Raw genomic sequence first — 12,863 nt, 5'->3', positions numbered from 1 at the left:
TTTGCTCCCCTATTCCAGCCAATGTTCGTGAAAGATTAACTGTATTTGTTGCATCTACATCTTGACCTTTTGCAGTTTGGCTTCTACTCTTACCGCCACTCTATTGAAACTCCACTCTATTGGAACTCCACTTTCAAGGAGTCACAGGTAACTTCTCACTTTTCACATCCAGCAGTCTGTTCTAAGCTCTCATCCTTCTTGACCTTTTTGCAATAGGTGAAGATGTTGAGCACACTCTCTTTCTTAATATTTCTTCTGTTGACATATATGACACTTCAGGCTTAGTTGTCCACCCTCTGAATACCTCATCTCTTATTTCTTTGCTGAATCATCCTCTGCTTTTGCTAGGCCAGTGTGTTTATTAACATGTTTTTCTGGCTTTGCTGTCCCTTCTACTTTTTGTGCATTCCTTTGTGTTATCTTTCAGCTCCAGAAGCTAGGACAAAACTATGGGGTACACCCCGGGGGATTCCTGGACTGAGCTGAATCCAGAGGGAACATATCTGAGATGGCTAAAGGAAGGGAGAATGAGATGGAGACCCAATGTTGTAGTTACGAAAATGGTGCCCAGATATCAAGTCTGAATGGTAAAGATGAAAAATGGGAGAGTAAGCAGTAAGACTGGTAGTTCTAAGGTCAAAGAAGATGATGATGGGATATGGGATAGATGAATGGGTCAAGAACATGAATGTGTATCTTCTCCAGAGCACTTTGTACATGAGGGCCTATTCCATGTTACCCAAGAGCTTGATCTCTTAAGGAATTGCAATTCAGCTTTGGCTTCAACAGTCATTTTTATGGAGGTGAACTTCAAATCCTCATCTGAAGCTGCATTAGATTCTCTTATGAACCAGATCTCTATAACCATCTTCCTCTTAGATGGTTTTACCTGGATATTCAACTGGTACCCCAAGTTTAACATATCCCAAATTAAATTTATCATCTTTCTCCTGAAATTTACTTCTTTTTAGGGAGCTCCTAATGTGTCATTCTGGATCAAAAATTCATAGCCATTTGATTCTCCTTCTAGTCCACATCTGGCAATTTTGAAAAGTACTGGCAGTATTATCTCCATGATGTCTTGTAACTGGCCCCACCTATACTTTTCTTTTGCTTCAACCGCTGATTTATGAGCTGACTGCTAGCCTACACTCCAGAGATAGCCCCTTATTTAATATCCCCTAACCCCAATTCTATTCATTGCTGCCAGTGTAAAGTCTCCAGGAATCAACTGTGAGTGTAAAAGATACTTTAAACGTACCACAACATTCCTAGCCAGGGAAGATTGCTTCTCCCCTCAGTGTTTTTGTAGCACTTATGCTTTCTACCATTGTGTGTGTAATTATTATATATATACTATATTATATATTACATATATATTTCCGTTCATGAATTATCAATCCCTATAGATTGTAAGCTCCTTGGGGGCAGGAACTTGTTTACCTTGTATCCCCATATCTTCCTTGTATTAACATGCAACAAATATTTATTTGATGGAATTAAACAGCTAGCTGGGCTGGAAGGAATCTGATTCCAGTTAATAGTAGGTGATCTGTGATAGTCATTTAATTTGACATTAATTTCATTTTTCATGCATTTGTTTTATTCTGAAAAGCTTTTTTATTAAGCTGTGCTGATGGCATAAATGGAACAGTTAACTGGAAGACCAAACAGGCCAGCAATTTTATTATCAGCAGAACAATGACTGCTGGGAAGAAAGATGGTGAGTTTAGGTTGTAAATCTAAATCCCCTTTGGGGAGTCAATTAAATGTCCGCTTCCAATATTCCTTTTGCTTTTTTAAGTCGTGTGGATTTTTTTTTGATAAGTTAATCTGAAAAAATAAAATTTTGTTTTCCTAATCTTCTAAAACTTCTGATCCTCTATGTTCTTAATCCATTATTTTCCAAGTTTTTTCCCTTTGCTGTAGTTTTGCCTAAAAATAGTTCTTGTTTTTAACCTATCGTTGCCCCTTATCCAGTCACTAGCTTGCCACTTACAAAAATTGTCCCAGTGTGGTTTTTATAACAATTTATTTATAACATTGAAAAACATTAAGAAGTATATTTAACATAAATCATTTTAAAACAGTATTTATATAACCTTAGAAAAATGGTCATAAAGTATTTTGGCTAATTGTGGGTGATTTTTTGAATGATTTTTGTTGCAAAACCAAATAGATATGTTTTACTATTAAATAATTAGATGGCATTTGTTTTCTATTGAAAAAATGACCTGACCTTTGAATGACTGATTGTTCTTTCTAAATTTTTCTTCCCTATCTATAAATATGTCCGTTAGCAATATGCCAGACCTTTGAAATAATGCATTTCATCGGGGAGAAAAAGACTTACTTATTAACCGAAAGATTAGTTGTTTTCAAAATACCAATCATCATGATGAGCTTTTACTTAATATTTCTTGATTATTTGCCTTTACGATTCCCCCCCCGCCCCAACACCATCGCACATACACACACACAAAATTTTGGCTGCGTGTGGTCATGACCATTAGCAGAATAGTAGCCTGGTTTCCATAACTTTGGGGCAACTGAAGTGTCTATAAAAATGACAACAATTTAAAAATATTTCCAAAAGAACAGTAATTTTATGTGATAAAAAGGCCTTACTGCCAGATGAAACGTCCTGGGCACCTTGGAGGAGTGGTTCTTGGCTGACCAGTTCAGGTTACCACATTCTCTTATTTCCTCAGTTTCTCTTGAGTTCATCCTTTAGCTTCTTCCTTCTTGGTCTCTTCATCCAATTTAAATCCCATCATTATAGTTCTGTATTATCAAAATATCTTATACGGAGAGTAATAAGTTTCATCAACTGTATGAAGAGAGTTGTTTCTAGTAGGTTATATAGCAAGGCCATTTTAAATGTTAGCTCAGAAATTACATGTTCTTTGAGATATTTTTCACCATAAATCCCAGTTATCTCTTTTTGACAATTTCAAGAGAGCACAAAAGATTATAAGAGCGCTTATATAGTAAAATAAGTTTGGAATTGTATTTTTTGTGTAGCTTTCTTTTTAAATAATGTTTTAAATCTTAACTTCAGCAGTGGGATGGTTCCTCTTCTGTAAATAGGATTTTAAGGAGTTTGGAACGTTTCAGACCAACATATTTGGTATCATTCTACCTTGACACACATTAAGTAGTTATAAAAATTATAAAGAGCACTCTGAATATGTATTCTTTTCTCTTTTTCCTGGGAAGGGGTAGAGGGACTTAAAATTTACCCCTGAAATAATTTAAATAAAAAAAGAATAAGCCTTTACATTACTTATTTATATACTTCATTTAAATGAACATCTTCAAATTCTCCTTTCTTACTTAGGACAACTCAGATTCTAAAATGGGTTATCCTTAGGTTTACTGATAAAATTTCATTGCTTTTTTCCTAAGACACAAAGACAGTCAAAATGATTGTGTCTTCATTTCCTTATTATTTTCAACTTAAATGTTACACTTTAACAGGACATGTATGGGAATACATTAATATGTACTCTGAATAATTTAGTAGAATTCTCTTCTGCCATCTTAAAGGAGGCTCCTGCTTAGCTTACGGACAGTCAAGGGCCTGCATGGCTTAAAGACAGAAATATCTCTCTAGATGAGTTTTTTTCCTCTGTAATTGGAGAGGAGCCCAAAGTGCCCCTAGCGTTGAAAATATGTATACTCCTTTGCCTCTGAAAGGTGGCAAAGTCAGGAGGAAGAATCACAAAGTTTCAGGACTTCAAAAGATCATCTACCAGAGGTGTGAGTTTCCCCTTCTAGGCTCTGGCTGTGAGGGCTGGAATGTCTCCTCCTAAACTTCAGGTTTGTTTCTTTCTTTAAACAAAAGAAAGTTCAGGTTTGTTTTTTCTTGAAATTGTGATTGTTAACTTACTTCTTCCAATGGTGCAGTATAATTAAGACAACTTCATGAACTAACAGAATGAACTTGGATTACCTGGTTAAATTCTGGTTCATAGTAAAACAAGAGAGATAATTAAGAAAGTTAAGGTGTTATGCAACGTAATTAGCTTACTGTGGTGGGTTGTAATAATATAATGTACAGGCACCAAATATATTACCTAATGTTTTCAAATCAACAAAATACATGACTCCCCGGGTTCAAGTCCTGGCTCTTCCTCTTAGTAGTCCCGTAGGCTTGAGCCTGTCACTTAGTCTCTCTGGGTTCAATTTTGTTGTCTCTAAAATGAAGGACTTGGGCTGGCCCCGTGGCTTAGCGGTTAAGTGCGCGCGCTCTGCTGCTGGCGGCCCGGGTTCGGATCCCGGGTGCGCACCGACGCACCGCTTCTCTGGCCATGCTGAGGCCGCGTCCCACATACGGCAACTAGACGGATGTGCAGCTATGACATACACTATCTACTGGGGCTTTGGGGGGAAAAAAAAAATGAAGGACTGAATTCTCCAGGAGAGCAAATGCATGCCAATTCCAGTTGGTAGTATCCATCAGGAATTCTGGGTTGAGTAGAATGTGAGGCCATATCTACATAGGAAGTAATGGCTATGATCTGTCTCTCAGCAGAGAAAGATATTTGGCATGCCCGGACGGTATGACATCTAAAACCTTTTTCAGCTGCAGCGTTCTATGAGACTAAGTTTATTGATCACCAGTTAACAATGATTTGCAATCACTTTCCAACTGACATTTAAGAAAAAAACAACAAAACAAACACACATTATCTTTATATGGGGAATTAAGATATTTAACTTCAGTTTGGAAAAATGGTTTCGGTAAGTGGCTTCTGTTGGGGGCAAAAGTCTCATGAAGAATCCTGTCTGCTCTTTGTAGAAAAAGATCCAAGTATTGGTTTCTCTTCTACCTCACATAAAGAAAAATAGCCATATCTCTTAGAAGAATGAAGTTTAAAAAGGCAATTTAATGCCTTCCCTGTGATGAATTCTAGGGCCTAGGTGTGGGCTATCTGTGACTGAAATAAAAACAATAGCTGACCACGGCCAGATGAGTGGCCTGCAGGACTTTGATGTTGAGTAAACTCAAAGGTGAAGGGCAGACTGCTGAGAGAAGCTTTTGATTGAAAGCCAAGATTTATGAGGCTGGACTGATAAAATGCAAGGTAAATCTCAGTGAGAAAAAAAAAAACAGGTTGTGTACCTGGCTGTATATTGATGTCTCTCAAAATATTTTTCTATTTATCTGTTTTAGTAATTAAATTTCAATTTGACTATAAAAATAACACGTTAAAAAATAAACTAGAAGGGAACCGTAAATACATCAGGCTTTGAAAACCCTGAAATGAGTTCTCTTGATGTAGAGATAGCAAATGGGATTCATCTCATAATCAATTCCAATTCATTGGTAGCAGCTTCTTTTTTTTTTTTTTTTTTTTTGGTGAGGAAGATCAGCCCTGAGCTAACATCCATGCCAATCCTCCTCTTTTTGCTGAGGAAGACTGGCCCTGGGCTAACATCCATGCCCATCTTCCTCTACTTTATATGGGACGCCGCCACAGCATGGCCTGACAAGTGGTGCATTGGTGTGCGCTCAGGATCCGAACCCAGGTCACCAGCAGCAGAGCGCGCGCACTTAACCGCTACGCCACGGGGCCGGCCCCGGTAGCAGCTTCTTGAAGTGCTGTGTATGCAGGGGCTCTGAGCTTCATGAAGAGCTTTTAGCTGTTAAAACTATAAAATATAAGACAAGTCTTATTTTTCCTGTCAGTACTTAGAATTTTTAATTATCAGGGATGATCATATGGTAAAATAAGTTTAAAAATTTTATTTTTTGTGTAACTTTAAATAATGGTCCAGTTTTTAACTTTAACAAGGGAGAGGTGTCTCTTCTGTAAATAAGATTTTGAGGAATTGAAATATCTAGTTGCTTAGGCAAAAGTTTATTTTAAAAGCTATACCAGATAAGTGGCTATTCCATGTTATCTTTATATTTTAAACATATTTAAAAATCTTCTTCATCATTCTTTTTTTTTTTTTTTTTGTAAGGAAGATCAGTCCTGAGCTAACATCCCTGCTAATCCTCCTCTTTTTTTGGTGAGGAAGACCAGCTCTGAGCTGACATCTATTGCCAATCCTCCTCCTTTTTTTTCCCCCAAAGCCCCAGTAGATAGTTGTATGTCATAGCTGCACATCCTTCTAGTTGCTGTATGTGGGATGCAACCTCAGCATGGCCGGAGAAGCGGTGAGTCGGTGCGCGCCCGGGATCCGAACTCGGGCCGCCAGCAGCGGAGCGCGCGCACTTAACTGCTGAGCTATGGGGCCAGCCCTTCTTCATCATTCTTATCCAAATTTTTTTTTTCAAATAATACTTACTATTAATGCAGTACTATGAACAGTTGGGAAATATGCACTATCTTATTTAAGTAATTTACACTCAGTTAAAACACCCTTGTCATGCTTCCCAATGAATAGCTCTTAAAATCTTTAAACACTTTGAACATGAGAGGCAAATTAACAAAATCGAAATGCTTTTAGAAACATTTTAATTTCTTATTAATAAATTACTTATCAATTATAGTATGTTATAATATTCTTAGGCTGATAAATGCTGAGAGTAATAGATCACTTAATCAATAGATCTCTTTGTTTAAATTATGCAGTATATTTCCCACACATCAAATATGTAACAAATTACTTTATGCAACACATTAAATCCATTTGTTTTTATTTGACAGTTCATGTTTATGTAATATATAGGTTGAATTAAGACCTATGGTACTCTTATTTGTTTCTGAGTGCATTTGATACATGGAGTTATGTTGCCATCTCCTCAAGTAATGGCTATATCCCAATTATAGTAGGATCATCTATTCAGAAGTATACTGCATCAACTAAGAACCAGTAAATACACTGCAAAAGGGTCTTTGGGTCGCCAAAATAAATGCTGCAAATGTAGGCTCCTCTTTTTCACATCTAGAAGAGCCCTGCGTGCATTAAGACAGTACAAATTTGTTCTTACTTTAACGTGCAGTCTCACCTCATTTGGTAGTCTGGTTTCTAAACCTGCAGCGGATTAATAGCAGCAAATTAGAAGGGACAGAGAAACTGCTATAGGAAACATACTGATAGCAATGAGAAATGGCAGCTGACAACTTGTCTACAGATGAGAAAACAGAAAATCTATAAAACACACAACCTTAAAGAGCATTAGCAGACTGGGACCCACTAGCGCTAGTGTGATCAGTAAATGACAAGGCAACCAGATAGTCCATAAGGGCATCACTATATAATAGAGCAGAGTGCAATAATGGATGTGCCAAATGATGATCTTATGCCGTTATGAAAGAGGATCGACCGTGGAGTAGTTTAGAAAACTCAGCTCTCTGAAATGTTTCCTTCCTTGGGGTTACTGGTAAACTGAGATTTTACTATATTCTCTCACACCGTAAAAATTAGAAACTTATTGTATAAATGGACCTTTTAATTTGTTGATAAAGCATCTCTGAGAGAGATATACACATAACAGGTACCTAATAAAAAGGTCGTCTGGACGTGAATACTGACAACACTATGATTTTCTTCTCAATGATTTCAGAGGAGAGACTGCTTTAAGGTTTAAATCTAGCTGGGACTTATAGGATCTCACACTCAGCCGCTGGTTTATAGCCATATACTTGTTCTTGGTGATGCAGAAAAAGGGCTGGTAAGTGTTCTCGGGACTTTGTAGAGAAGGGCCTTTGTACATGCCTATGGACGTGCATATGCCATTAAAAATAATCATTGTGATAATTGTGAAGTTATATGCTACAGATTTATTAGCAATGCACCACCTTAATCCTTTCAAAATATAATATTTACTAAATACATCCAAATTTGCTTTTGTTTTTAAGTAATTGTAAATAAGTACACAAATGCACACCATTGTATTTTCATCACGATGTTGCTCCCATAGGGATAAAATTTCAAATGGACTATTAATAAAGGAAGACAGGATGCTATTTAGCTAGCCTGAGGTTCCACTTTATTGCTAACTGCCTTCACCGTAACTGCCTTCACCGTCTGTTACTTGGTTCTTGGCTCTTTGTTGTCACATAGTATACATTGTTGAAATGGTCTATAGTTTCTATACTTCATGACTAAAACGTACAGAGAATAGTTTTGTGAAAAGATTTTGGTAGCATGGTAACGAGGGACATTGGAGCTGCATTTAGGGAGGGTGAAGTAATTACCCCGGCCACTTGCCCACATACCTTTTTGCTCTTCTCAACTAAGATATGTAATTTTTCCTAAAAAAAAATAAATCTATTATTTATGACTACCTATCTTCAGTTTTTAATCTTTGCAAATCTAGCTCCCTTGCTGATTGAAGATGATGTTTGATCCCCTTGTGGGTTGGACTTTCGGTTTAATTGTTTTTCCCATTAATGGTGATGGATTTGTGTGGGTTTAGCCACACACTGGTTTCCAGTTTCATTTGTATCCAGTGGCATGAGTTTGCAGAGGTAGTGGATTTGCAGCTGTAGACGATTGCAAAACCGTGCAATACACAGAGAGGCCAGACCCTGTGACCTCAGCTTGATTAGCATGGCACTGGACACGTGTATGTTCCAGAGATTATTAGGTTTTAGTACTGCGGATTCTTAGAATGTTTAAATTTGATTTTCAAGACTTGCTTTTAAGGACAGCAGTATGCTTCAAGTTTACTGTTTGTGAGTACTCTCTAGACATATGTGTGTGCAACACATGTTAACTGTTGGTAACAGCCTTTGTTGGTGTTGGTGCAGACCCCATCAGCATTATCTATAGAGCTCATGTTTAGAACAAGAGCCTATAACTTCAAATTCTTTATGTAATTTGTTGTTTTCAAAAGGAAGCTAGGTATAAACACTGCCCAAATAGCCCCTGTTGAAGAGCTATTTGTTTTGCAGGTAACAAATCGGAAAGGAAAAGGTAAAGGGCGCTTCTCTAAAATGTTGCGTGGGTGCCCATAATTTAAACTGATGCTCCAGAAAGGAAGTATTATTTTTACAAACAAAACATAGTGGCTTAGTCATTTTCCATTTCTAGGTGATGAATGTGTCATACATCTGTATCATGGTTTTCTCAAAGTGGATGGTATGGTGTACTTAAAGTGAAACAGGCTTTACTGTGGAGTTGCCAAGAGAACTGACCAGCAAGTATGCGGTTCAGCAGATTGCAGAAGGCAATTGAGTATACATGAATAAAGAAATGTGTATGTCATCTTCAAACCCAGGAGGGCCGTGGTAGATTGTGGTTTGGCTCTGTAGATCACTGAAATATGTTTTATGAAAGCAGAATCTGAGATGTTCTATAGTAGTCCTTGAAGTAAGGTGATAGGCAGTGGCAGGTACCCTTTTATGGCTCCACTTCAGGCCCTGCCAAGGGCTATGTAGAAAATAAGATCATTTCAATATTATTTAATATGAACAACCCTTATTTTTGCTTTATAAGCTAGCTTTTACCACCTTAGGGCAGCAAAAACTAAGGGAGACTGTTAGTTTATAATGTAAATGGAGGATGATAACCTGTAAACAGCTACATGCGTATGAGAATTAATTCAAGTTATAAAACTGAAGTTTAAATTATTATGTATATTTAGTCCACAAACATGAGACCTGGGTTTACCTTTGCAGCGCTTTGTTTTATTATATATTCATCCATTCAATAGGCATTGATAAAATCATTCAAATATGCCAGACACCTTCTAGGTGCCAAGAAAATAACGATGGTAAATAAAATCCACTGCTGGAGTTCAAAATGTTTTTAATCTCTAGAAAGAATAATTAGATAAGCTCTGAAGAGATTCCTTCAGATTATTTGAAATATTCCTGTGCTTTGGATGTAGGATTGTGTTCTAGAATTTAAACACCTTTACATATAGAATGAAATAACTTCTCAGCAGGAGTTCACAGCTCTCCATAATTTAACTCTTCTTCCCAGTTTTCCTCCCCCTACCTTAAATACACCAGAATCTAGCATCACTGGCTTAATTCCCTTCCTTGAAAAGGCCCCACGGTATCCCATGATTACATCTTGCATGTCTTCACTGCTGAAATGCCTGCATTTCCCATCTCTGAGTTTCAGAATCTTGCTAGTACTTTAAGAGCCATATCGAATTCTACTTCTTATGTAAATCTGTTCCAGATCTTTCCAGGTATTGCCAGAGTAGTTTATACCTCTGGGATCATACCTAGTTAGGTGGGCCTTGGTCTCCCAAACCAGATGGTCAACTCATGGAAGGCAAGGACTGGCTGTCCTTCATCTTCACGTTCTCCACAGCACCTAACATTCAAGAGATGTGGAATCCAACTGGTGAAAAATCTCAAATTCTCATCCTATTTTTTTGTGATTCATTCATTTTCGTTTTTGGAATGGGACCATTTCCGCAGGTGAGTAAGGTGTTTTTGGGTGGAAGTTGGGTAATCTAAATGCCATAGGAAGACTACTTATGAATGCTCGTACAAAACAAGTCAGGAGGGGGCTGGCCCAGTGGCATAGTGGTTGTGCGCTCCACTTTGGCGGCCCAGATCCTGGGCGCCAACCTATGTACGGCTCATCAAGCCATGCTGTGGCGGCGTCCCATATACAAAATAGAAGAGGATGGGGACAGATGTTAGCTCAGGGTTAATCTTCCTCTGCAAAAAGAGGAAGATTGGCAGTGGATGTTAGCTCAGGGCCGATCTTCCTCACCAAAAAAATAAATAAATAAAACAAATCAGGAAAAAACGAGTCTCCTACATACCTAGTTTAAACCTAACTTTGAGCTTCCTTCTCTCTGTTACATAGCCTTTGAAGTTGTGTTTTTAGTAGTAAAGCAATGGATACATGAAGCTACAAGCCAAATATTTTCGTTCAGTTCCCCATTTTTGGCAGTCATCCACAGAACTGCAGGGACAAATTTTCACAGATAAAGAAACATTTTGTGGGAGTTCCTATTTTTATGCTGAAAAATTTGCTGTCAGTGTGATCTTGCTATTCAGGGCTTTTATTTAGTTGTGAGCCTGGAGTGAGCCTGGAGTTCTTAAGGTATTACTACATTTATAAATCCATCAGTGACTAAGAGAAAGAAATGGCCTGATAGGGTTTATCTGTTTAAAAATTGCAGCCACTAGCCAATCAGGAAGATAGAAAACCAACAGGGATTTTAGAGGTGACAAGGGTAATGGCAGTAATGTGTTGGTGGAGATGATGAAATCAGAGGAAAAACAATAGGTGGAAACTAATCAAACCAATTTGGCCATTTTAATGTACTCATATTATATTTCTTAAGTAACCAGGAAATGATGAAATCTGCCTCATTTCACTTCAAGAAATTATTTGCACTGAATTTTATCATGTAATTGTTATTGCTTATTTAGGATGTAGCATAATAGAATATATTATGTGAATCATTAAATGTCAAGATCAGGTAAAATGGAATGAATCATTTCTAGGAGAGACATGAGGAGTAATACCGATAGAAAAGTTATCCAATGCATTTTTATTAAGTATATATGAAAGTCGCCTTACATGTATCAGTGGTGTTATATAATCTGATATGCTTTGTCTTAACTGTCAAACAGTTAAGACAGCATAGAGTCTTAACATTTAAAAATTATTCTTTATGCTTTGCTTTGAAAAAAAGGAAAAAGAGAAAAACTGTAGCAATTATGTAGTTGGTCAGTTCTCATAATGTATTTCGTTAGTAATAATTTCAATAAAAAGAAATTACCAAAATGATATTATGGATGTCTTCATTATTTAATAACAATGTAAAATGTTAAATGTGCCTAATTTTGTTTACGTAGTGTTTGAAAAGTCTCTAAACATATCAAGTTGAAAGAGTTGTTCCGTGTTTTGTCCTAAAATCACTTCCTTTTAAAATAAACTTCTTAACAATATCTTGCACGTTGCTTCAGTTTTCCCAGAAATTTCTACACAGTGAAACCCTTCTTCAGAGTGCAAGTGAATTATCAAAAGCGTATCTCATTATTTGTCTTTCTGTCTCTTATCTTTCCTCTTTGTTTTCAGTGTACACTATTTTCTCGAAGGTGCACTCAGATCGGAACGTGTACCCATCTGCAGGTGTCCTCTTTGTTCATGTTTTGGAAAGAGAGTATTTTAAGGGGGAATTTCCACCTTACCCAAAACCTGGTATGTTCTTGGTGGGGGAAAAAGTGGTTAATTTACTAAATTTTCCTTTTTGTTCAATGTGCGTAATCTAGATGATGTATGATCAAATATTATGGACATTATTTGAAATGGTCTGGATACGTGATAAATTGGTTGTTGCAGGATATTTCCCATTTTAAGATTAGAAATTTAATTACAGAAGGAAATAATTCATTTTTGAATTTTAAAGAAAGCATATTTCTGGTTTCCCAGTCTTGAGTTTCATGCTTCTGACAAATGATCTACCTATATTCACATAGAAATAATTATAGCTCTACAATTATGATTCCCTACTTTAAGACTTAGAGTTTTACATAGTACATTGATTTTTGGAAAACTGTACATATGTTGTAGAAGAGAATGAAATATGGTATTAAGAAAGAGTTCTCAAAAAAGGTTTTACAATATGAGATAATTTTATATAACTTCATAATAATATAATGGAGATTAATTTCTTCAAAGTGATACCAATTATAAAATTTTATTTAATTCACTATTGGTTTAAATTATCTTATGTTGGATTGTCACAAATGCCATCAAATTAACGAAGATATAGAAAAAATAGCAAGAGAAAATATAGTGTTATTATAACTCTTGAGTAACAAAAATAAGTTTTCTGAAAATTATAGTATTAGAATTAATATAATATTATTTATATAGATTATATGATGAATAGCATACCTGCAAACACTCATAAAATATAGTTAGCCGTATTCTCACCAACATTCAAGGAAAAAAAGGTGGTTTTTTCCATCAGTTATTTA

At 36.5% G+C, this 12,863-nt stretch overlaps 1 protein-coding gene across 2 annotated transcripts in view; it reads left to right on the top strand.

Moving 5' to 3' along the window:
* Positions 1 to 12,863, top strand: part of SGCE (sarcoglycan epsilon) — a 66,298-nt gene that overhangs the window by 14,247 nt on the left and 39,188 nt on the right. For both annotated transcript variants that reach the window (XM_058525738.1, XM_058525729.1), the window contains exon 2: positions 11,959 to 12,081. In XM_058525738.1, the coding sequence (XP_058381721.1) occupies positions 11,959 to 12,081 (123 nt within the window). The remainder of the gene's footprint in view (positions 1 to 11,958; positions 12,082 to 12,863) is intronic.

This window comes from Diceros bicornis, chromosome 3 (assembly GCF_020826845.1).
Source record: "Diceros bicornis minor isolate mBicDic1 chromosome 3, mDicBic1.mat.cur, whole genome shotgun sequence".
NCBI classification, from domain to species: domain Eukaryota; kingdom Metazoa; phylum Chordata; class Mammalia; order Perissodactyla; family Rhinocerotidae; genus Diceros; species Diceros bicornis.
The sequence above is the reverse complement of the archived record's forward strand: the minus strand, read 5'-3'. Positions and strand labels throughout refer to the sequence as shown.